Source organism: Hesperophylax consimilis, chromosome 31, assembly GCF_061612785.1.
Source record: "Hesperophylax consimilis isolate HC1 chromosome 31, BYU_Hcon_1.0, whole genome shotgun sequence".
NCBI lineage: Eukaryota > Metazoa > Arthropoda > Insecta > Trichoptera > Limnephilidae > Hesperophylax > Hesperophylax consimilis.
In genome coordinates, this window is record NC_142866.1 from 8,445,422 (window position 1) to 8,473,357 (window position 27,936).

Here is a 27,936-nt window from a genome sequence, read left to right on the forward strand (position 1 = left end):
ATATCTCGAATATTACGGGTAGGTACTTCTTGATACACCCTGTAGTCAGACGCGGCCCGTGACTGTAATTACCAGCAGTGCATTTCACTTTTAAAATGTACCTAGTCTGTAATTTAGGTGGAGCAAATTAAGAATGGGAACACCTACTGCAATTCATTCTATCTTCTAAGTTATATTTGTAAAATAACTGATTAAATAATACAAAATTATCTTGAAAATAAAGGACACTCATTCATCGTTGAAAATATAGCGAAACCGTTTGATTTCACCGCGAACGAGTTCCAATGTGTTAATGTTGTTGCGTTAACATTGAACATTAGTATTTCTAAGCGAATCCATTCCAAACGCATTGGATTACGCATGATCAAAGTGATGCAAAATTCACTCGCCGTCAAAGCACTTCGATAATGCACGGATGGGTTATGTATCTGCACTGCTCTAACACGTAATTTGACGTTAAGAGTGTAATCTGTCTCGCCCATGTCACCGTTTCGGCTACTTCGGGCTGTCTCGATACCGCCCGACGCTGTTTTAGTAGTATGGTAAAAGTTGGTTTTGTGCATATCGGGGTATGCACGACCGTTTGCTTTTGCGCGGGATTTTTTTTACTAGAAGATAGCTCAAATAATGACCTGACGGGAATTACGAATTTCTTACATCGATCACTGGGGCACAGATGTCGTTGTAATTTGTTATGTGGAGATTGAAGACAAGCAGTGCAATGCACAAATGCACGTACCAAGGAACCGCCTCTGCCTGTAGTCCTAATTTCTACGAACCCTGTTTTAAAGCATTACTTAATAATCATTAAGTATGTTCCTCATATGTTCATCAAATAACCACCAATGAATGCATTGGTCTCCCCCTCTTATAACAATAATAAATTAAATACTAGAATACGTACAATGCAACTATCCGATAAACACATTTGAAATAATATTTTTAAATTCGGAAAATTCTGTTATCCAGACAGTTGTTATTAACCACTGATCTATCGACATAACCTACAGCCACTCCGTTAGTACCTAATTAGTAGATTCTATATTGAATATTTTATACTTGACAAGATTTACTATGTACCTACCTACCTAACTACAGGAATCTAGAAAATCCGAAATTCCAACACACTTTCTAATAAAATGAAGGCCTTAGCACGGATAAGCCACCCAGTCAGGCCAACATTACTGAATTGTACTATGAAATGTAAAATATTGTACCAAAAAAAAAATAAGAACTATTAGAAACACGATTTTTTATATTTAAATAGTTATTGCAAAGCTTCATAGCTCACGATGGAAATAATATCGCGACCTGAAAATAGTAGATTGGACTTAAAAAATCCATGTTTAAAATCTTTTATTGTATATTCAAATAGCTCACTGTTTGTGAGCTATGAGAATATATCTGTTTTACGGTTATTGCGGCTTTGAACATTAATATTTCTACGTTAAAGCTAAAACAATGATAGAGAAAAAACTGAAGTTGCTGAGAAATGTATTTATTAGAGACTTCTAGTGTAGACTGGTTATATTCATCAGGCTTTCTGTTAGGAATGCTGTTTATTAATACCCTCACCGATAGACACACAACTGACCTCCAACTCTCCCAACGCTTTAACTAAAACTACCGATTCACTTCTACGCGCACCGCTTATCGCGTTCTAATAGAGGAACAACTTTCGAAGAGATATTAGTAAGCAGTAGCGCTTCTAATAATAGCTCTATGTTCTAGGTACTATTAAATAATAACATGTTCCCTGATCAATATTTTTCATTATTTTTCAATTTATCTGTGATATATAGATATTTATTATTGGTAATAATTACATTAAATGTAATTTCAAAAATATTGTTCCACGGCAACTCAGGACAGTGGCAAATCAACTCATTCAGTGTTGAATTTTATTATTACACAATTCGTTTTTAGTGGCAATTGAATATACCCACAACAAGTCTCGTTCTTGACTTTAAATTCGGCTGTGGAACGATTTGCAGGCCTCTGTGTTTCCTTCCTCCTGTAACGTGAGAAGTCTATTCAAGACCCATTTTGACACCTTCTTCTCCTCAAAAACACCCTCCACACAGCATTACTAAAGATGACTGTGTGGAGTCAATATACAAAAAGAACACTTACAAAATGGCGTAGTCATTAAAAGTGATGAAAAAAGCATATAAACCTAACCTAACGTAACCCATTCAACCTAGTTTTTTTTTTAATCAGTGATAATATGTAGTTATATAATTTTTCAAGGGTTTGTTGAAGTGTGTTGAATTAACACGATCCTGAGTTGCCCGTTTACCAATAATATAAAATTATCCATTTTAAAATGTTAGATACTTTCATGTTTGCATCGGTAAGTTCCGTATAAACTTAACCTTCATTTTTTTAGTCTTATTTTTACTCGTGATATTTTGCAATAGGTTAAATCGGATGATAAACATAGTTTCTACATAATATGTTATTCATTTACCAAAACTTGATTATTTACTTGGTACCACAGAGCAGCGGCCATCGATTTGAATAAGTATGGGTGTCACGTGGCGGTGATAAATAATGTTACGACCATCATCAGTTATTCCATCACGAGTTATTCCGGTAAAAATGCCTATTTCGGATGCACAGGGACGCACGGCCAGGGTCACTTATGGTTCCGACACTGAAGAGATCAACTGAGAGAAGTGTGTTGTGGGCGAGTTCGTGTTCCTTAACTAACCTTATTTTTCCTTACTTCTGAACGTTTTCTTAGGATATTAAAATTCTTTCTCGAGCAGAAAATCAATGTTATTGATTTGAGTCTATTAGTCGAAAGTTCTGTTGTAAATAAATTGGTGTAAACGGTATATTTTATATAAATAGGTGTAGATCATATTTCTAGGGATTAGCTGTACGGTGGTTCCGATAGACAAACATCATTTCTGTCCGTTCATGAATGCAGTGACTTCCTATGAAATAATGTACTATACATGCAGTCATAAAACTATAAAAATATAGACACGTGAACCAGGTACGGATGGATGCACACTAACGAACTAGTAGATCCGATAAACTATTACGGCAAAGCGGTGAAAACACCGTTTTTTCGATTTTAAAAATGTTATTTAAATCGAAAAGTACCACTTCCAAAATTTTAATAACTTTTACTTCAATGTATTCATTCAATCTTCGAAATGGAAGCCACTTTCAGCGACCTACACACTAAGGTGGAGTGATTTTTTTTTGAGAATTTCGAAATCGACGTAGTTGGGAAAGATGCTCCAAATATTAACAATTACAACAAAAATAATTAAAAAAATATATTCACAATACCTGGACATCGCCAAAGCTTTATATTTTATCATTTTCACGATTTTACCTAAGTATTTATAGAAATAGAAACACATAAAATTTGTATTTTATCATTTATTTTACAGATAATACATTCGTAGACTGTTAGAATGGAACAAATAGTGGAAATAAAAATATGTACATATATTATTTACCGCATTGAAAACTTGAAAATTACAAAAGTTACTATGAACGGTACTGCATTTTGGTGTTAAAAATAGGCATAAGGTGTCGTGACTCTTACCTTGTTTTTATTAATCCATCTCGCCTCAAGGGTCCACAAACAACGGCTGAGGCTTCTGTTACAATAATCTCTCTGTAGCTTGAGTGTGGCAAGGATAATTCTTTATCATTGGTAGTATGACATCCTCAATTATCGTGTGATCTTTAATGGCTTGTAAAATTGTCTCGTCACTTACAAATTTGGTTAGTGGTGGCTCGGTTATATTTTCCCACTTTATAACATCAATATAATCATCTGCTGAAAAATCAAAAACAGGCACTTTGAAGGTACGAACAAAGTCTGATTGTATTTTCATTTGCCGAGCTTTCAATATTCTTATCAACGCCAACACTCTTACGTATTTTCGGTTGTCGTTTAACATGGCTAACAATATATTTTCGTGATGCCCAAAAAAGCCATTACGCTGGATTACTGGATCAATAATATCTTTTAAATCACTGGGCAAATACCGTGAAAGCACTATTGTTTCGTGTAAATGCCTTGCACCGGAAAGACATAATGGTTTGGTCTTAATGTTGAACCACATAGGTATGTAAACTGTTAATACAAATGTCGTTAAAGTTACCATATTTTTTATGGTTTTAGGGTAAAAATGTAAAGCCGAAGAATACGATTCGCTGTAGTGAGCCACCTGGATTGTACAATTTTACCGGGATTTGTTTTTGATAAAATTTCATTGCAGAATCCGGAGTCAATAGTTTTACACATTTTCAGTAGATACAGCTGATCTGTACTTAAATCCTGTGTATTTGTCATACTTGGTAATGAACATTGAATGATTTTAAATTTCACGACAGGAAGTTGTTCACACTTATTTAAAGATTTACCAATAATTCCAGTGAAACTTTGCGGTCCAGACGTGGTTCCGTCGATCTTCTTAAAGAGATGTCGCAAAATGAGGTCGTTTGCTTGTAGTTGACAGACAATCCACTGTAAAGGCCGTTTGAGATGTGATTCAAGGCGCCGAATAACACCTCCTTTGTACCCCGTATTAACTGCAGTTCCGTCGCATCCAATTGCAACATTTTTTTCCAAAGCAATATCTTTCGAAGACAGTAATGAAATAATTCCATTACTTATTGCTTCAGATTTTCCGGTTTTTAATGAAATTTGTCCCATGTACTCGCTACCTGGTTCTTTAACTAAACAAACGTGTTCTTCAGTTATTATTTTTCGCCGGTTGTCCTCCATGCTTAAAGTTTTGTCCTTCCGTCCGTCAAAGTATAAACCAAATTGATTGGAATCGATTACTAACGGCTTACTAGTAAGGGCAGTTTTTTTTCATTCGAGCTCGACGAATTTTACTCCTATCCACAACGCGAGATGTATCGTTCTGTGAAATTAAGCAAAAACAATTGCAGCTCCTGCTTCATCTGAAATACAATATCTGTCTAGTGTTCTGGCAACAACAGGGAAGTCGTTCACCTCATGGTGAGAATTATTTGGTTGTGCTTCACTTTGCATTATTTCTTGAGGAATTGAAGACGAAGCACATTTTTTTTGAGAGTCTAAAGTTTAAACTACAAAAAGGAATAGCATCAGTACCCCGATCTACTAGATAATGTCTAGCGGATCGGAAACTTCGCCAAGATGATACGCGATACACTTCACTCTGTTTGATACGCGTTTGGGGTAGAAGGATTCGTTGCTGTGTGGGAATAGTTTAACTGTTCCTACAGTCCTTCTTTATAATTATACTATAAAATAATAATGCAATTATATCATAGGTAATAAATAAACACTCAATTTTTTTGATTACATAATTATAAGCATTTCTAAGAATCGGGAGAACATTATTGGTGTTTTTAGTGTTTTTATCAAAAATTAAAAGTGGTGGCGATGTCGTAATTATAAATAAATATTTTTTATATTTTTATTTAAGATAAGTACTGAACGGAGCACCAATCCCGCGTATGCCGAATTCTATATTACGAAAAAAAATTCTCCATACTAGACCGCTCCACCTTACTACACACCCCAAGCTAGAGATTAGAAGTAAATCGAAAAGTACCACTTCCAAAATTTTAATAACTTTTACTTCAATGTATTCACCCAATCTTCGAAATTGAAGCCACTTTCAGCGACCGACACACCCCAAGCTAGAGATTAGAGGTAAATTGCATTGCCCCTAGAACATTTAATAAACCTTAGTATCACTCAGGGCCACTTCCCCTCAAATCTTAAACAAGGTATCGTTATTCCTATACATAAAACAGGAAACAAGACTGATATAAATAATTACCGACCAATAACCCTACTAACAAGCCTATCAAAAGTATTTGAAAAAGTCATCAACTCACAGCTGGTAAGATTCCTCGTGAGCCATAAACTGATCTCAGAAAATCAATACGGGTTTCAAGAAAACAAGAGCACCTCGGACGCTATTGCCGCTGTCACAGATTTCATTGTAAAACACCTTGATAAAAGGAAAAAATGTATTTCAATCTTCTTAGATCTTTCCAAAGCCTTTGATACAATATCACACAGTAAATTAATAAACAAACTTGAACAAATCGGTATTACGGGAAACGAACTTAACTTTTTTAAAAGTTACCTTAATGAGCGCAAGCAACAAGTTAAAATAAATAACATACTTAGCAACACTTGTTCATCTAACTACGGTATACCACAAGGTAGTATATTAGGTCCGTCTTTGTTCCTGTTGTATATAAACGACTTATGCAACATTAATATTCAGGGGAAAATCGTTAGTTTTGCCGATGACACCGTCTTACTGTTTGAAGCTGACACTTGGCTAGCTGTCTACAAAAAAGCTGAAACGGACATAAGCATGGTAAAAAAATGGTTGGATATAAACACGCTCACACTGAACACAGAGAAAACTAAATATGTCACACCTAGTATTAATATTACTGGTCAACCTCCTGATGATGCCTCCATCAGAATACACTCGTGTTTGAATTCCGATGAATGTTGTCAGTGCCCCTACATTGAGCGCTCTACTCAGATGAAGTACCTCGGCCTCACCATTGATCCATATCTCAAATGGAACCTTCATACCCAAATAATTGCAAACAAAATTAGAAAAACCATGCACTTTTTTAGAATCATACGAAACTTTCTCGGCTTTCAAGACCTGAAAATGATTTATTTTGCAGTCTGCCAATCTATTATTGAGTATGGTATCATAGCATGGGGAGGCGGCACTTCATCTGCACTAGACCCAATCATAAAGGCTCAGAAAACAATTTTAAAAATAATTCTAAGGCTACCTATAATTACAGACTCGAATCTAATTTTTAATATTATGAATGTATTCGATGTTCGGCAGCTATATGCAAAAACTATCCTAACTCATCTATACTCAAATATAAATAATTACTACATAAAAAGTTCAAATACACGATGTACTCGAAGCAATAACAAAATCTTATTACAAATTCCGAAAACACATACTACGTTTGGTCAACGAAATTTTAAATACTTTGCGACAAGACTCTACAACATTCTTCCAGACAGCATAAAACAAAGGGATTCACAAAAAAATTACAAAGATAATGTAAAAATTTAGATTAAAAATAAGAATAGGGCCTTTACCGGTGCATTCACCCAAATTTGCAGTTATTGAAGTCACCACATTACCACCACATTATTGAGCGAATACTTCTTAATACAAGTATAGGTATGTTCAATGGTATTAGGAACTAACACAAATAATTCTGCCTCAACACAGGCTAGCCTAGTGAGGCGGTATTTGAGAAACCACAACTGTGCTTTTATTTTCTATTTACCTTCAAAATATTATGTTTGTATTAATAGTTCTTCATTTTGGTTAAATTTATAACCTTAAATAAAGTTACAAATTAATGTACACCATAATATGTATATATAGTTGTAATGTGTAAACTTTCCTAAATAAAGATATTATTATTATTATTATTATTAATCGAGAAGTACCATCTCCAAAATTTTAATAACTTTTACTTCAATGTATTCATTCAATCTTCGAAATGGAAGCCACTTTCAGCGACCTACACACCCCAAGCTAGAGATTAGAGGTAAATCGAAAAGTACCACTTCCAAAATTTTAATAACTTTTACTTCAGTGTATTCATTCAATCTTTGAAATGGAAGCCACTTTCAACGACCGACACACCCCAAGCTAGAAATTAAGGTAAATCACCCCATGGGGTGTGTCGGTCGCTGAAAGTGGCTTCCATTTCAAAGATTGAATGAATACACTGAAGTAAAAGTTATTAAAATTTTGGAAGTGGTACTTTTCGATTTACCTCTAATGTCTAGCTTCAAATAGTTTTAGCTATTTTTCATAATATTGTATATTCCTACCATATATTGAAGTTATATAATATTTAAATATTGAAGACAATATTAGTGATTTCCAAACGAAAATCTGAAAGAAAAATCAGAAAAGGAAACGGTCACATCTGGGACACGGACCCAGGACCCTTGTCTTTCCGGGACAGTGCTCTACCAACTGAGCTAATGGGACCCTATTCCCCTCGGTCACTTTTAACGGTATATTACTTCGAATAAGAACTACTAACATGGTCTTCAATTTTTTTTTCCTTTTTTTTTTTTTCATCGCACATTTTTATTGGCAACTATCTTTATGTATGATCGCAAGATTCAACCCGAACTAAATGCAATCCAGACAGCGTCTTTTTAGATAAACCTATCTTATTTTTTATTTTTAATGTGCGACATCTGTTGACTTTTCTGCAAGTCTAGAATGAATATTTATTTTTCGGAATAAATATTGTCTTCAATATTTAAATATTACAATTTGAGGTTTTACTCAATAAATTTATTCCGAAAAATAAATATATAATATTTATTACAAATAGGCTGCCCTGAGAATTTATGAGGATTTTTAGGAAATATAAGAATTTTGAGCACAAGACCTAAAAATTACCCGCTATCGTAAGTCATATCAACCGTGGATAAATGCTTTGGCACGTCGTTATGGTGTATCCAGGCTATTTACCGGTATTCATATTAACATGCTTACTAATATTCCGCATCCCATCTCATTCCCCTCCTCGAATTTCCGCATTTTCGCTTCTACCCCTAAATATGGGGATCCACTAGTAAACTTTACCCTTATTCAATTAATGTCAATAACTTATTGAAGCTTATAAAATAAATCTAATTGCAATATTTTTTAATTATTTGAAAAGGAAATATTAACAAACTTCAAAGAAAAATGAAAAGGTAAAAATCGTAACTGAGAATTGAACCCAAATCATCTGTCTTACCGGGTAGTACTTTGCCTAAGTTACTAATAAAATTATTTGACAAATTAATCGATCTCATATTTCAATTTATTTTATTATGAATTTTTCCCCTTATTTTCCTCCGTTCTCACTTTTTTTTCTTTCTTCTTCCATTTCCAAACATTTCCAAATTTATTTATTTGTCTCCATAAAACTGTTATAATATATAAATACTCCAATATTCTAGACAATATTAACATTTAGAATATAGATAAAGTTACATTTAATGAGGTATTGTAAAAAGTAACAATAATAAAACAGTATATATAATAATATTTATGATTTTGAACATTATCACATATAATTAAATATCATATGCATAATAATTACATATTCAAATATATATGTGGTACTGTAGCCTCACTTGCTCTAAGCCCTAGTCAGTGGGAAGGGCATATAATTAATTAATAATTTACAAATTGTTCAACTTCCGTTTGAATACGCACATAAATAATAATATTTAACAAGACGACTAAATGCAAAAATCTAATTTAATTTAATTTGACATTGTATAAATTAAAATACTTTAGTATTATAACCTACAATTTTATTATAATATTCTATGTCATAATAGCTGAACGATCGTAAATAATAATAGTAATAAACGTCAACAAGTATTTATACCAAAGTTATTTGGAGCTGTTTCACCCACATTCCAGTCTCCTTGAAGTCGAACATTATTATTGACTGAATTATTGTTATTAAACTCGATGGCCGAGTGGGTGAGGGCTCGCCTTCCATCCAAAGGTCGATGGTTCAAACCTCTCGCTGCCCGTGCACGATATTAGGTAATCTGGTTTAGCTACTTCAGTATATTATATTATATTATACGTATATAATAAGAATTTTAATGATATTGACATATTTTCATGTAGTTTAGGAACATTTAAAAAATATACCATAGCTATATTTTTTAATAATTAGTAGGTATATATACATATATTAGTGATTATTGGTGTTGTCAGTCAGGATAAAATTGATATGTTGTCATTTATTTGTGTTATATCCTATGTTATTTTTATTTTATTTAATATTAACAATTTTGACCCTTATTTTGTTGTTATAATTTTATGTTTATTAATTAAAGATATAAAAAAATCTGTCGGTGTTCCTAAATAATAAAATAAAATAAAAAAATGGTTTTAATCATTGTTCGGTGATTTGAATTAATTTTTAATAATGGAGAAAACTTTAAATATGTTGAATATATTACTTATAAATATAGTTATTATTTATAAATATAAAGTCTATAAAAATTATACCAACGTAATATTTTTCATTTAAATGACAATTTATATGGTCAGTAAAATTAGAAAGTAATTGTGTAGTACTTTTTTCTTTTTGAAATCCGTACTGTATGGGATTTATGATTCTGTTTTTTTCTATAAAAAATTGTATTTGGTTAAAGATAGCTCTTTCAATAATTTTATCAATACACGAGAGAATCGAAATTGGTCGACAGTTTGTGAAATCTTTGTGATTTCCTGATTTATAAATAGGTTTGATGATGGATGTTTTAATTTCGTCAGGCATGATGCTTTTATTTACACAAAGGTTAATTAATTTAGTAAGGACTGGAATTATATTATCAGCAATTAACTTCAGGTCTTTAATTCTTATTTGGTCGTTGCCTTCTGACTTTTTAACATCCATATCATTAATTATTTTTTTTACATCTTTTTCTGTTACAGGTCTAAATCTCATTGACATAATAGCAGGATTTGTATACATGTTACGATCTAAGAATTTTGTAGTACAATTGTGTCTTATGTCTTTTATTTCATTTACGAATGTTGTAGCAAATTTATCAAATAAAAATTTAGTGTTTCCTTGATTTCCCACATGTTGAAAGATTATTTTATCTAGATTTTGTTTAGGTTTTCCTATTAGATTGTTTATTTCGTCCCAGATTTTCCTCGGGTTTCCGTTTAAGCTATTTATTACATTTTTGAAGAATGCGTTTTTAGTAATATTAATATGTTTGTTTGTTTTGTTTCTATATCGAGTATATTCTAAACGAAATACCGGGTTATTTGGGCTATTCTTACATTTTCGGTAAAGATCTCTTTTTTTAATCATGTTCTTAATTTCTTCAGTAACCCACGGATTGCTGTGCCTAAGATTATTTTCAAATGATCTTTCTTTCTTCGAGGACGCATAAATATTATCAAATATATTTTTCAAAGTATAGTACAGTTCTGAGGGACATTCAGTTTGTAACATTTTCCCCTATTTACTAGTTTTAATTTAGAATATACCAATTTACTATCAATAATTTCCCTTTTTTATTTAAATCCTTTGTAAGTACCTCTTTCCTAATTGCTACTCCTGTTACATAATGATCGAATATTTTGTTAGTCACAATACATGAAAATACAGTGTTATAACGGTTACGTATTGCAATATAGTCAATACATGAATAAACATTTTTTCCGTTTAATATTTCATCCCGGGTAAAATCTAATATTACACTTTCTAAACCATTTTCACTGAGTAGATTTTGATATTCTGTAATTACACTATTTTTGGTATCCAATAAGTTCAAGTTAATGTCACCACAGTACAAGTAATTTGAATCAGATGAGGTCATTTGTAATATTTGCTTTAGTTTCTTCAGATATACATATATTCTTGTTGCTGCTCGGCGGACGATATACTGCAAGTATGCAGAGATGTGCTTTATTTCAAATAAATCCATTTCAAATGGAAATGCAAAATGCAAAATGGGTATTTTCCATTTTGCATTTTAAATGCTTTTCTAAAAACCATTTTGCATTTTGCATTTTAAATGCTTTTTCAATGCATTTTCCATTTTAAATGCTTTTTTGCAACATTCTTCCTACTATCTCTACTCATCCTTTTTTCATAACCCCCAAATATCAGTCGGTCCTACCTCGCTATGAGAGATAATTTACATTTGTTAAGTTGCTCCCTGGTAGGAGCCCTGGCAATTGAGTGATACCATTACAAAAAATACTGATTCAAATACTGAACATGGGGCCATGACGCTGTAATATTAAATGTTAGATAGCAGTTTCTATTTATTGTTATCGAGTTTAATTTGTAGAACTCCATTTTAATTTTATTTTTTTATTTATTCAATAATATTGTTATTGGGTTTATAAAAACAGTTTATTTTTAAACAAGTTCTGTGTAATTATTATTACGCGTAATAGTTTCATAGACAATTTGATAATGCCTTCAGAGGGCGAAACAGCTGTCACGCGTAATAATAATTACACGACAGAACTTGTTTAAAAATAAACTGTTTTTATAAACCCAATAGCAGTTTCTATGTTTTTACATTGGCAACATTAGTCCCGCGCAAATTTTTTGTGGTCTCATAATCTGTAGTCGTGGTGTTTTTGGATTTACCATCATGTAATATGTTTGTTCTACTTTGATATCCATTATTAAATGACAAAATTGTTTAAAAATTCTATACTTATTTTAATTGTTTGACCTGAGAAACCATTTTGCATTTTCAATGCATTTTGAAAATAGGTATTTTGCATTTTGCATTTGAAATGCTTTTCTAAAAACCATTTTGCATTTTGCATTTTCAAATGGAAAAGTTTTGACCCATTTCCATTTTGCATTTCAAATGGTTTTGGGTACCCATTTTGCACATCTCTGCAAGTATGTTTATGATATCTTGACAAACGGTGGTTATTTCTCCGCAGATTGTCTCGCAGCTTTTAAAAGAAATGTTTGTTTCCTTAAAAGAATGATGTTTTTTTTTTATATTAACTCCACACAGGAGGCCCTGAAGAAAATAATTTCCCTCAGGGCCTATGTCATCTTTGGGGATGCTGTGTGGAGGGTCTTTTTGTGGAGAGGAAGGAGTGAACATGGGTCTTGAAGAGTCCCATGTTGTAGGAGGGAGGAAACACAGAGGCCGGCAGTTCGTTCCACAGCCGAGCTGTTGAACGTAAGAACGAATCGTAGAAGCGACCCGTTCTCATGTGACAAATGTCAACTGTGTACAAATGTTGGGCGCGCGTTTGGCGTGTATCCCGACTACGCATCGGTGCCGAAGGGATCGATGACGCTAGTTCCTCAGAGCATCTTCCATTGTAATACCGATAGAACAAGGACAGCATACCTACCTGACGCCTGTGCTCTAAAGATTGCAGTCCGTTTGTTAAGATTGGGGAATCTATCAAACGGACCGCCCGTTTTTGCACAGAGTCAAGGGTTTTTTTCAGGTATTTAGGGGCTCCGGACCAGAGATGGCTGCCAAATTCGACAGTAGGGCGCACTTGCGATTTGTACAGGGTCAGCAGTTGTGTATTATTAAAGTATCTGCGAACCTTGTACAATTGTACAGTACGCCCAGCTTCTGACAGGCCAACTTTACTCTGGCTTCGATGGAGCCCCCGTACCTGAGCTGGTCACTTATAGTTACACCAAGCATATCAATGGAATGCCTGTTCGGAAGATTGCTTCCGTTGAAGGAGACTAAATTATCATTTGGATCCCTTTTAGACGTAATCAGACAGGATTGGGTCTTTGAAACATTAAATTCGACGAGATTATTTTTACCCCAGGAGGAAATACTCTCGAGATAACCGTCCATTCTCTGCTTCAAAGCCCTCCGCGCCGTTGGAGTTTGTGTGCCCTTTGGGGGCTTGTCGAACAAAAAGCTATCATAAACTGTACTGTCATCCGCGTAACAATGAATCGGTGCACATGTCAAAAGGTAATTGATGTGCAACAAAAACAAAGTCGGAGACAGAACCGATCCCTGTGGGACGCCAGCATTTATAGAGTGTGAGGAAGAGGTGAAACCGTACATGATAAGTCCCCCTCCTCTTCTATTCTCTCGAGTATTTGCAATCGCGATGAAGTTTGGAATATTGAACATAGATATTGTTTCATTTTTAGTATTTATTTCCGTTAGAAAGATTACGTCAATAAACTGCAAAACGTCATTAATTTGTGCAATAAATAAATTGAAATTCTTTTTTTGTGATCTTATATTTAGGTGAATAGCCACAAACCTCATTTTGATCTTTGTATCATTTATTCAGTTATCCAAATTATAGCATTTGATGAATTTATGAGTTTGAAATAGTGTTGAATCTTCCATGACGTGAATTTATAGCTGATAAAATAAGTGTATTTAACAATAAAATAAAAACACCGAGTCAAGAGGTCTTTTTATTTTATTGTTAAATATATCTATTTATATCACTTTCATTTTTGATGTGGATGATTTTGCCTTCACCTTCACTTCTTATTAATATTTTTGCATTTTGAACCCATATATATTTAAATTTTGTTTTCATTTTTTGTTTTGTGATGTACAGGAGGTTTTCTTTTTCTTTAGTGAGATTTTCGTTGATGTAAATTCGGCCGTTATTTCCATTTTCTTATACATCATTCTTTGTCAGTATGCTTTTCTTTTTTTGTAACCACTCGTCTAGGTATCTTTGACGTAAGAACTTCACTATTACAATAGCCGGTTTGGAGTCTGTTCTATTTGGAAGTCTCCAAATTTTTTCAATGTTGTCGCAATTGGTGTTTAGTTTTCCTCAATTTTTTTAATGGATATTTCAATATTTTCATTTCCAGACCAAACAATTCAATATTACAGTTTTTTTCTGCTTGTTCAATCTCTTGAATCCTATGTTCCAGTGCTCTGTTACATTTTTCTAGGTATATATTTTTGTTTATAACTTCATTAAGTTTGTTCTCGTTTTCTATTAGTTTTTTACCCAATTCCAAGTGTAGCGATATTAGCTTGTCGTATTTGTTGGATAGAAATTCAATAGACTGTGTGAGGGTCTCCATATCTTTTTTCATAATGTACATAATGCTAATTTTTTTATTTATTTCATTCAGAATTTGCTTCATTTCTGGGATATTTTCTTGGTTTGAACTATGTGACCCGCTGCCCTCGGCTCGTATGTTCACGGTTGCGTTATCACCCGCGTTCACGTTTATCGCTAGTTGTGTATCACAGATTTCGCAAATAAATTCCTTACCGACGCTAGCGTTGTTTAAATTTGTACATAATTTATGGAACGTTCCACCACAGACGTTGAACTTGATTGATTCACTGTCTTTAGCGAGATATTTTTTGCATTTTTTTCACTGCAGCATTATTGATTAATTTGAGCGCTACCCGTTTATTTATTTTACTTTTAGTTTTATTGTTCGCACTATGGTTTACACCGTAAGTGTTCGCTGAGAGATGCGCGCACATGATTCGCATTAATTCTGATGAACGCATTACTAAAATCTCAAATATTTCTAGAGGGATCCCTACGGATTAACAGGAATTAACCCTTAATAATATACTGATTCTCCTAGTTTCACTTTAAAATCTCACAAATCATCCTACTATACTCTATTTATCCTCCATTATATTTTTTTTTTCTTCCTTCCAAATACAATAATTTGTATGGAATTTATTTTTTTAATTCTTTTTACTTTGTAACCTAGTTTTATTATTTTTTCGCATATGAACACTCCTCTTCCATCCACAAGCAAATGCTTTTAATGGAAGTATAGTATAAATTAAAACAGTATGACTTTTAAACATTGCATATTTATTGTTAAAAAAAATAAAGTTAACGGTAAGCACTAGATTTAATTTTTCTAGACGATCAATTAGGAACATTCCGAGGAATATAAAAAATAATTAATATAAACCCCACGGAAAGATCAAGTTACTGGGCGTGCTAGGGCAAATTGGACCGTATACAACCATTACGCCAGGCCGCCAGCCGAATATGGTTTTTTCATGAATTCACCACTTATGTCGTTAAGATTTCTTCTTTATTTTATAGATTTGTTAGGGAAAATTCAACCGCAGTTCTGTCCAATACAGCAGAGCTGCGTGTCGCGTATTTTTGAGCACGGCGGCTTCACTTACGTCGTTAAGATTATGGCTTTATTATAGGGTATTGCCTCTCAAAGAACTACAACTCTCAAACGAAAACGTGAAACATTTCAGCCTTGCTGGGGCTTTGCTCTACCACTGAGCTACGTCGACCCTATCAAACTATATCGTATTTCACTGTGTTAAACTTCGACTATCGATGCTATCTTACATGTTTGCAAGATTCTACCTGAATTTAATTACAATTTAAATACTGTCTTGGATAATGGTATCATTTTTTTAAATATGCGACATCTACTGATTAAGTCTAGGTTGAATATTTAATATTTTAATAGTAGAATAGGTTGTTGGGTACAACCTCAAATAGTAATATTTAAACATTGAATATAATATTAAAAACTCTCAAACAAGAAATGTGAAACAGAAAGGTCTGAAAAAGATTCTGTCGCGTCTAGGAATTGAACCCAGGACATCAACCTTGCCGGGGCTTTGCTCTACCACTGAGCTAACTCAATAAGCTATTCCGCCACAAAATAAAATATATATATTATTTGGAGTGATATTTTGGTCTCCGATGACATTTTTGACAATTTTTTTATCAACTAAAAACATAGAAATCAATCGGTATTGGATAGCTAGAGTCGATGTGACTAGTTGGACTGTTACCTGGCAGATAGACCAGTGTAATATGCTTGTTTAATTATTATATAAAATAAAACTTTGTATTTAAATACATGTACTTGAATTTTTTTTAACGAATGCAAATAAAAAAAACATTAAAAAAAAATTAAAAAAATCGGAATAGGGATATGGAATTGGAAATTAACCCATTTCCCGACATTCGACTCGTTGTCATCGACAATGCATTCTATAAAATGGTGGCAATCGTACACACACACGTAGACACTATAGCTGTTAATATACGCATTAAATATCAGTCTGTCGTATATATACATATCAGAAGGTTATAAATATAAAAATAATAGTTGTGTATTCCAGTTTTTGGGTAGGAATGCTCAATCCTCAGTCAAAACGGAAAAAAAGTTTTGTAAGACATTTTGACTTAGTTTTTTTTATTTGACCTACGATACTTCGAATTCTAATACGTCATTTTACGTGTGCGAATTTCGAGGTGTCAAAATTTAAGAACATATCCCATACTCATTCCTAATTTAAAATCCCTAGCAAATATGTCATCGATATTATAATTTATAATAAAGCAAAAGCTTACACAAATATTTGACCTATTATTAACTTAGGTCATGTCTTTTTCAAATCTTCACTGCGCAGTTCTTACCCTTTACTTTACTTGATATGTACCTACAGAATATAACTTTATTTTATCCGATGTAATACTGAATATTTGCGATTTGTGAAATTTGCCGTTTGATATTACTTTACTCTATATGTATTACGTGAATTTTGTTCTTTGTTGTATTTTATGCAGGGTTCCATCAACATTAGTTTGTAGCCCAATTTATATAACCAACAGATTCTTGTTAGATCTAAACCACTGTAATATTGAAATAAAAGGGATTTAACTATTTGAACTCGGACCGGTTAGTGTAGGAGTTGGCATCGCGTTTGGGTTCCGCCCAAGCGTTTTGAGTTCAATTCCTAACAAGCCATCAAAATGTTGATATTCTGGGAGAATTACGCTGAAATGTGTGACGTCACGGTACACAAAATAACTACCGCGACAGAACGCTGTACTGCCATTCGAATTGCTAATTGTACCATTTTACTGATTTGTGTCTCGTGACGTGATTGGTATTTTGAGCAGTCATTTAATCCAAGTTCACTTTGAAAACTTTGTCATTTAGGAGATATCGAAAAACTAATATAAAAAAATTGGAGATAGTCTCATTATAAAAAATCTTCTTTTTGTTATACTGAGCATACTGTGCTTGCCTGACACGACTCGCACGATACGGCTCCCAGCTACCCAGCGTAGGCGTATGAATGATCGTACGATTCCTGGTACCGGTACGCAGCCACGCAGCCACGCAGTTTTTTTTTTTTTTTTATAACCAAATTTTTTTTTTACATTTTTACAAGAATATGTATATTTATATTCGTAGTCCTCCTCACTACGAGATCCTGTGTTGAGGGAGACTAGGTTTTGGAAGTTTTCAGCGACTTCTATGATTCAACTTCATGTTTTGGGCAAGGATTTTCATTAACTTCTACGACGATGTTTTAAGTATGCTAGTAAGTTCTTTATCCGGTAGTTCCTTAATCCAAGATTTAATGTCGTTAATGTAGTTATTTTTTGTTTTGAATTGTTTGATACTAAGTGGGAGTTTGTTATATACCTTTACTGCTAAAAATTCATAGCTGCTTTGTCCAAAAGTAGAGTTACACTTTGGTATATTTATTATCTCTATTTGTTTGGCTCTGGTTTTATGAGTATGTAAGGTGTTTGCCTGTAAATCATTTTTGAGGTGATGCACCAGAATATTTTTGGCATAGATTTTCTGTATATTTGGAACGTCAAAGTGTTTAAAAATTTCTGTTGTTGACGTCCTTATGGGAACTTTTATTATGATCTTTATGATGCAATTCTGAGTTTCCTTCAGTTACCTAGTTGACAAAATGTTTCGTTTGTATAGTTAGTAAGTTTAAGATCATATTTCATGTTGAATTATCAGCCGTTAAGATCTCTGCGTATGTAATAACAATTAATACTTGGATAAATTTAATGTCACTATTTTTCTAAAACATTTCCTTAAAATAAGAGTTACTGTTCAATTGTGTACGGTTTATCGGGAGTCGTACGAATAAGGTTCATCAAAAAGAGCTAGCTCTATTGTGCGACTCGTTCACGAATGACTCATATTCACGTTAGCGATGAATACCTCCTTGAATAAAGCCTGTTTCTACTAAAGTATTTGCGCCTCTTGATGCTTAAGCTACTAATGTTGTTATTTGCAGTGCCGGGGTGATACTGAGTGTATCTAGCCAAACCCAACATGGCAGAACTACAGCATTACCGGGAGCCGCTGCAGAACAACACTCTGGACGTTAGCGACCGTGAGTATCTACTTTTCAATATAATAATTTTTATAAAAAATTTGAGCTCTGGTATCTCGTAATTTGCAGCTATTTTTATGATTGGTGTTTATAGGTCAACGAAAAGTTTTAAAAATATACATTATAACACGCCGTAAATCTTTGTTAATGCCAACTGTTTAAACGTGGTACTAAAATAATACTTAACTCGTTTATATGAAACATAAAAACTCTCAAACGATGAGCTATGGTGTAGTAAAATTAGCACATATTTTTTGAGGTTATATATTCCAGGTCACAGAAAGCAATTTTAACATCAGGGCAGATGTGTAATTATTCAAAATTTAAATTACACATCTGTCCTGATAATGGTCACTGCAATGCTGTCAGAAACGTTGGCTAAAGAAGGAGTTAGCGCAACACGGCATAATACCCCAAAAACAAATCACCATAATACTTTTGGCCGTTAAAATCTCAAATCAATTTTAACATGCATCGATATTTCTATGTCTACTAAACTATGCAGATTTTTTTCTGGGAAAGCATAAAACTAGGCCCGATAATGATGAAATATATTATTATTATTCAATTGAATAAAATCATGGAATAAATAATAGCAAGAATCAAGATCTGTGTTTCCATGCAAAACTGTTTTCGAAATTAAAATGGGATGGAGATCTACGATGTCAGACAAGTGTAAGTGAGACGGACCGCTGGACGGTTGAATTAAATGACACATTGGTTTCCATTCAAATTTCGTATGGAAGGGACTTCTAAAAGGAAAATTGTATGAGGGGTGGGTAGGAAACTGGGGGTCAGTGTGTCCAGGAGTGACGAACGTATGATTCCATCCCTCCCACTGCGGTGCAAGGCGATTTCCGAGAGAGTTCTGCTTTAGAAGTCAAAAGTTCTCCCTCAACCACCTCCTGATCCGGCAGGCACCCGGAAAAACCTCACCCGTACCCCTGCTAAGTTATCAAACGTAGCGAACCACTTGGGGTGACCTATGGACGTTGGTTATCTAATAGTTCCTGAGGCGGTGATATCCATAACCGCCTCAAATTGAAACTCGGGTGAAGCCGGGTAGTAACAACGAGTACTTATATATTTAGGTATGTACTAGTCTAATGTAATCATCACAGTCGGGGTTGTTTTTAATTTGATTGGGGCTTACGCCTAGAATTGCCTAGGGATTACATTTAGATCAGGGGTTCCCAACCCCGTGCCCGCGGGCACCATGGCTCCCGCGGAACGATTCATATGTGCCCGCCACTATTCGACATTGACATAATTTTTTCATAAACATTAATTAAAAATGTAAATTATATTTATTTATTTGTAAGAGTTCTAATTTTTTTGAGTCCTAGGTATATTAAATACGTTCGTATGTTTGCGATATTATATGTATGAGTGGTTCCTTTGCTGACAGTACTTGTCGCAACCTGTCTAGCGGCAAGCCAGACTGCACTCTTCACGCTAGTCTGGAACGGCGAGTTCTATTTGCACATATCACTCCTTGTATACGCAGAAAACCCGAAGTGAACGAACGCCACGAACTGAACCGATAAACGCCGAAGGCGCCAAAACACATGGCACATGACTCTACCAGCTCTATCTGTCAGTGAAGCAATTAGCATGGCTCTGACAGCCAAACTGACAGTAGTCACGTGCTCGTACCGTCCCGATCGGTTCAGCGATCATCGGCTCACTTCGGCTTTTCAGCGTGTACAAGGAGTGATGTGCAAATAGCATTCCCCGCCTGGAACCGCGTTGTTGTCATTTTGATTGCGATTGCTGCCCCGAGTTTTTCGATTAAAAATAGGTGGTGCCCGCCACCCTACCGATATTTTAGAATGTGCTCTACAGTACAAAAAGGTTGGGAACCCCTGATTTAGACACTGCTTTGTATAATTACTATTAATTACTCTATTTTTAGAACACACATTGAAGAGAACCACTGAATAGATAATACATACACACCTCCAAATAGAAATGCCTTCCATAGATGGAATCTAGAGATTTAAGTGGAAACCAATGTCACAACTGTCTTTATACCTGAGATCGTACTCGCTATTCCATTTAGTTTTTTAAATTTGTACTGAGAAACCGAATTTCTGAATTTGAAATTTAACCAAAGAATGGTTAGACTTTTGGATCACGAAACACGCCCACATCTCATTTCTTTTGTTCACATTTATTCTATGCATACAATTGTTTATTTATTTAGCGCTCAGATGACTTTTACACCATAGGTACTTAGCATATATATCACATAAGATATAATATTGAACATGATAAAAATATGAAAAAATTAAATTAATATAAGTTAAAAAAATCTAGTCCACAAAAATTCACCAAATTGACATTAAACACGTCAAAATCAGTGAAGTGATGGTTCTCCAAACAAAAAGTCCCAGATAAAAATGTTCAGGAGGGACAAAAAATTTTTAGATTTCTTCAATAAAAAAGTAATTTAAGCGCAGTTCTTCTGTTTTATGTTAGAAAAAAAGGATTTCGTATTGTTTGCGTCTATGCAAAAGTTGTACCACATACGCGATATTGCCGTAGAATTATTTGTATTGTATCATTATTTTTTAATGATAAACTAATGTTTATAATTTTTTTTCCACTTGTAGTAAACACATTGAGGGTATACATAATTGTAATAATTAAAATAAAATAACTTTGTTTGAAAACCCCTTTATTTCTAACCAACCGGTTTCAGTTCCAACCGAACCTTCATCAGGGTTTATAAAAATATATTAAATTACCCCCTCTTTTTTACCTAAGGCTTCCACGCCCCCACCCCCCACCAATGTTGATGTTCCTCTCCCTCTTCCACCTCAACTATATGTACCCATACACCTTTTTAATATGTTATTATAAACCCTGATGAAAGTTTGGGTTTAACTGAAACCGGTTGGTAAGAAATATATATAATATAGTGGTATTCAAAAAAAGTTATTTTGTTTTAATTATTATAATGTTTTTAAGACAAGGTTTCCAAATTTTCATCCAATCTAATTTCATCGTATGGATTTTTCAGGCGAGTAATTAATGCTTATAATAATTTCTTATCCTTTGTGCTATGCATAAAAACCTTGTCTTATAAAAATTAGTTGATCATTAAAAAAATAATATTTGACAAGTCAAAATACTTCACCAACAAATGTAGATATAATATATCTCGACGCCATCTAGTGAGAAATTCAGCACTAACAAAGCCTTTCCATCAATAACTAATAAGCAGTAATTGTAGCTTGAAGTACTTGTACTTATTGAATTATTTGGCGGGTTGGGAATAAGCCGACGTAGCTCAGTAGTCCAGAGCACATTAGAAGGTGCAGGTTCAATTCTCGTCGGCGGCATTTATTTATTATTTTACTCGGGAGATATTTTCAATTTGTATGGATATTTCAGGCGAGTAATTAGTGGTTTTAATATTGTTTATGTATTGTATCCTGTTGCTGTTTCGTATTTAGGAATATAAATAAATCCAATCGTTGTATATATATTTTATTTTTATTTTATTTTATTTGGAAAACCAACAGTTATAATAATTACAAAGTATGGTGTATTAAGTGTTAATTGTTTAACCAATAATAGGTTTTCACTTAAGTACATTTCCCATATTATTTAATTAATTTAATACGGGAAACATATTAATAAGGTAACATATAAACAACATGAATTCATCCAGCTTTGGCCGTTCATCCCAAATTTTTAGGTTTATAGAACCTACGGCAAATTATGACAAGCGATCGCTCAAAACGTTTTTCCAAACTTGCCATAATATACCAAAAATCCCTCTAGTGGTTCTAAATGGTCTTGTTCGCTTCTCGTTCTTTTTTTTGCGTTCGTAGTTATTATTTTATTCATGATTGTTAGATTGAATCACCGATACAATATTGTGTTTATTTTATGTCTTTCTTGAAAGTATAATGACAAAACTATTTACAAATATTCATATTGCATTTGTAGCGGGCGCAAACGAATAATTCGTCTGAATATTGGAAAACATAACATCCAACATGTATGATTTAATAAAATATTAAAATTAACGCCATCTATGAACGGGTAGATTATTACGATCGCTAAGCGAATGCTTGCAAGGTATCAATGGTCATTTTTTAAATTTGAAAGCACCAAGTCAATGCGGTTTGTGCCGTTCAACTGAAAGTGCTAAAAAACGTTAACAAACATTTTGAAATAATTATTGGCTCGTCCGCTTAACTGACCATACAAAGACGATATATAAAATAATAATTTTCCCTGTCGGGCTTTGAACCATGGAGGTCCTAAGCTACTTTCAGCGGGCCAACAAATGTTTATATGAATCATATTTCGGGAACGAAAAACAGCCTTGGTCCACTTACGCTAATTTTTTAAAACGTCAACAAACATACCATTTGTATAAGTTAGTAGTGCCGTGTTCATTGTGGATACTAAAAGCGTCGGCATTGTTACCTCATCCAAATGTCTGCTTCTATTCTACTGGGCGCTGATCGATACCAACGGCATAGTTACCCAGCATATTATACAGCAGGAGTACGCAGACTTAGACTGATAGATATTATTATAGATATTGATAGAAAAAATCTCCAGTTACCCCAATCTACCATATTGCAATATGCCATATCGCTAGCTGCTCCTAATAAGCAGTACCATCGGGAAGAAAATAGGTTAGGAGGACGACCGACTCTGAGCACTGACGGATCATTCTTTTTTAATTGGTGGATAATCAAATCATATATTTGAAGTTACTGCTCGTTAACAGAACCCACATAAAATAATTCTTCCTCTTGGAAGAATGAAGATTAACTTTTTTGGGATTACGTAAAAAATACAATAAATAATCAGATCAAATTGAACGTTGAACTTGACACCTTACATAATAAAATATGTTAATGTCACAGTGGCATGCATTTATCTATGGCCATATGTAGACTGTGTCTAGTTTTGAAGTTGTGAATTGTGCAATGAGTATTTTTAAAAAAGCTATTATCTTACTAAAAAGTGTAAATTTATCATACAGAAACAAGTTATCTATAATGAATGATTGCGAAAAAAAATATTCACAAGTGTATTAAACATATTTAATGATTCGTTTTTCTTAAGGTAGGCACAGCTTTCCAGTCTTCGTGGAGAGCACGCCACTGGTAAATAATTTTAGAATGTAATTATAGGTACCTACCACAATATTTAAAAAAAAAAACTGATCAGTGATCATTATTGCTAGGGGTATATTATTGCACACTTCAATTTTAACGGTGCGAAAAAGCTTTTGTTATTGTCCGACATTATATTGGTGGTAAAATTGAAATTAGCTTCAAAACGAAGTTTTTAAGCAGGCACCAAATATTCGTTAATAAATCACAATATTTTATTACTCGTAAGTAGCTGGTTGTGACTTGTCACCCAAAAGCGTTTATAATAATTCGTTGCTATCAATTCTTATGGTTATGGAATATCCGCCCATCACCTAATGGTTACTTCTATTGGATCATTATAATATCGGGTCTCATTTCTAGAGCGTGAGCACACGCAATTAGAGCCACTTTTAAGCATCTTGCGGGAATTAACAAGTGACCTTATAATCGGACTAATAATCGTTTTATATTTTTGCGCCGCTAGGTCATTCGAAAGGTCAGAGAACACCTGACATATCATGTCAGGCTTGAGTTATGTCAGCTGTTATGTGAACAGAGGTATGATATTACTAGGTGCCTCCTGTTTGTCTACGTTATTCTTAATAGCAATATCAATCCATACATATCCATCTAAACACTTGACCGTTCTTAAGTGTTGTTAGATGATCCATTAATCAATAATAGTATTAGACCATTGATGTATTCTATGTATTAGACCGATGAACCTTCCTACGTCTCTTTCTAGTCTGTTATATTATTATATAATGTTTTACTCTAATATGGTACGATACGATTGAATCAGTATAACCAGGAGAACTCCTATCCAGGTGCGACAGGTGTAGATATTGTAGAGATACCTGGTCTGAAACTGGTTAATATAAATAGCCATTATAGTCACCTATAGCCTACATGCATGCAATCTAAAATTTACGTATCTTAAGAATTTATTATGGATTCTTTCAATCGTGTTTGAAAGGACCTCATCATTTGGAGACCAAACTGTATAATTATACTCGTTATGACTCCTTAATAGTGATGTACATAATTTTTTGATACTATTGATATTACAAAAGGGTTTAGTTTCTCGCTCGTTTTACATGATTAAAAAAATTGAGTTTCCCTTCAATCCATGTACCCAAGACATTAACTTTAGAGACAGAAACTAACGAAATATTACTTATGGAGTAATAAAAAAATAATGTTTAATTATTGAAGAAAATATTAGCGATTCCTAAACGAAAACCCAAAAGAGAAAAATCATATAAAAACACGGTCACATCTGGAACTCGAACCCAGGACCCTTGCTTTGCCGGGGCACCGCTCTACCAACTGAGCTTATGGGACCCTATATCCTTCGGTCATATTTAACTTTATCGTACTTCGAATAAGAAGTATGATACTGAAGAAGAAGAAAGAAGAGACTAGACTTGCAGAAAAGTCAATAGAGGTGGCACATTAAAATTATAATAAGATGTTTATCTAAAGATACTGTCTAGATTGCATTTAGTTCGGGTAGAATCTTGCGATCATACATGAAGATAGTTGACAGTTGAGAAAAATGAAGAATATGTTGGTAGTTCTTATTCGAAGTATGATACAGTTAAATATGACCGAAGGAGATAGGATCCCATTCGCTCAGTTGGTAGAGCGGTGCCCCGGCAAGGCAAGGGTCTTGGATTCGAGTCCTAGATGTAACCGTATCTTTTTCTGATTTTTCTGTTTCAGATTTTCGTTTAGGAATCGCTAATATTGTCCTCAATAATTAAATATTACAATATTAGGTTTTACTTACTAAGTTATTCCAAAAAATAAAAATAAATTTAAGGCTTCATTAATCGATAAAACTTCGCAATTTGGCATTTGTTTATGTTGAGTTGTAAGTTGTAAGTACACCATGTAAAAAAGTTTGGACAATTTATTTGACAATGTATGGCAATCATTAACATTTCTTATTGCCATGAATAATTTTAAATCAACTGTAAACATTGGGACATGAAAATCATTTAAAATATATAAAACATCATCAACAAATAACAAAAAGAGGATTGGTCCCCTGCTGAACGCCACTCGTAGCAACGAAACTATATGCATTATATAGGGCAGTCATGGCGTACTCTTATAACTATATAAATACTTCTCCGACTGGAAATTAAAAGCAAAATCAATGAAAAGACCTTTCGACTTCTAAGTCCCAACAGGCCAAAAAAATGATGACATGCTTTAAAAAGACAGGTATTGGAGATGTTTGAACAATTTGACCAAAAGTAAGTACCCATCGTTGAATTTAAAAAGGGGTGGGTCTCTTTTCAACATTCTTCTAATAAAATTCTTCATCATACGATAGTATTATGTATGTTCGTGGTGTTCTGAAGACGTTTTCAAAATGGCTTAAGATATTATCAACCTTTATTTATAAAGGTATACCACATTGAATAATGTTGCAGGAATCACGCACGCATGAAAATAACCAAAAAAAACCAAACAAATCTCCCCGATTTGGTATATTTTCTGCCAACTGACCGTTAAATAAAGTATGTTAACTAGCATTGTATCCCGTGATTGATTAATGAAATATGCAAATAGTTAAATCTGAATAGAAACTAATGTTGCCAGAACAGAACATCTTTTTTTCTCTAAATAAGCGTGCTTACAATGACAATGAGAGAGCGTTACGTATTGGTAATGGTGAAACCGAATATTTATGACTCACAAAGACTTCTAATAAATCTTCAGAAGACTAAATCCATACCTATTAATTAGAGTTCGTAAGATTTTCAATACCTATTTGTATTATTTCCTACTGAACCTAAATCAATAGTTGTGTGGTAGGTAGTTGTATAATAAAGGGCATACCTAATATTAATTAACACAACATACGGAGACCGTTTCTAACATCTTTTCAGTTACATAAATGAAAAATTATAATTGAATGACGTGAGTACGTGTCTAGAATCCATAATATATATAATGTATTTTTCTAAAATGTTAAAAATATATTCAGATTATAACAAGTCATTTTTCCAAAACAACGCAGATTTACTGCTGGAAAATCTATTCTTACTAACTTGTTAAAATATCATAATTATTGATCTGAGTTAACATCATGTTGATTCAGTCTATACGGTTTTCAGTAAAGCTTTCGATAATTTTAATCGTGATTTATTTCTGAATACATTATCTAAATTCGGTATAAATGGATCACTTCATAAGTGGTCAAAACGTTATTTGAACAACAGGCTGTTAAACTTGATGGCATAACATCAAATAAATTTGTTGCTGTAAGTGGCGTTCCACAGGGATCATATTTAGGACCAATCTGTTTTTGTTGTTTGTTAATGATGTTTTGTATATTTTCTATGATGTTCATGTCCTGATGTTTTCAGGAGATTTAAAATTATTCAAGGCTATAAGAAATGTTTGATTGCCATATATTTCAAACTTTTTTATATTGTGTCAAAATAATAATATGTACAGCTCAAAATGAACAAATGTCAAATTATGAGTATTTATCAGATAATGAATTTAATAGTTTTGACTATTCCATTAGTAATAATTCGTTAGTGGATCAGTAGTTTTACAGAACTTGAACAAAATTTCAAAGTTAATACATAAGTTTTATTATAATTCCACTATGGGCCAGTTGTTTCACGTAACTGAAAGAATAACTAATTCGCATCCTTTATGTAGTAGATACCTACCAACCTACTACCAACTACAAAAGTTTTTATTAGTATTTTGTCCTAATATACAATAGTTTTATATTCACAGTTTTTAAATGCTACAAAATCAAGGTTTCTTGAATGTATTATAATACCATATAGAATCAACAGAATACCAACCTCAAACTGATGCATTTTTAAATTAGCTTTGTGTGTAACACCTTGTGCATTTCCGCTCCAAGCTGCGTCTCGTTCTAACAAATGGTCGTTTATCTAAACACGATCTTTGGGAACAAAGCCGAGGGCAATTAAGTTGAATTCTCACAAAGAACGACGCCATAGATGCTATCATCATAAAGTTGTTAAAATATGGAATTTTATTAATTTATTACCACTGTAATTGAAATCTAAATACAACAAACCACCAAAATAGAACCGTGTG

The 27,936-nt window shown here is 33.4% G+C and overlaps 1 protein-coding gene across 2 annotated transcripts in view; it reads left to right on the top strand.

Annotated features, from left to right (window-relative positions):
- The window catches only part of LOC149409406 (thyrotropin-releasing hormone-degrading ectoenzyme-like), a 98,269-nt gene that overhangs the window by 34,072 nt on the left and 36,261 nt on the right, over window positions 1-27,936 (top strand). For both annotated transcript variants that reach the window (XM_089649946.1, XM_089649944.1), the window contains exon 2: window positions 18,608-18,706. In XM_089649946.1, coding sequence (XP_089506072.1) covers window positions 18,646-18,706 — 61 coding nt within the window. In that variant the 5' untranslated portion in view covers window positions 18,608-18,645. The remainder of the gene's footprint in view (window positions 1-18,607; window positions 18,707-27,936) is intronic.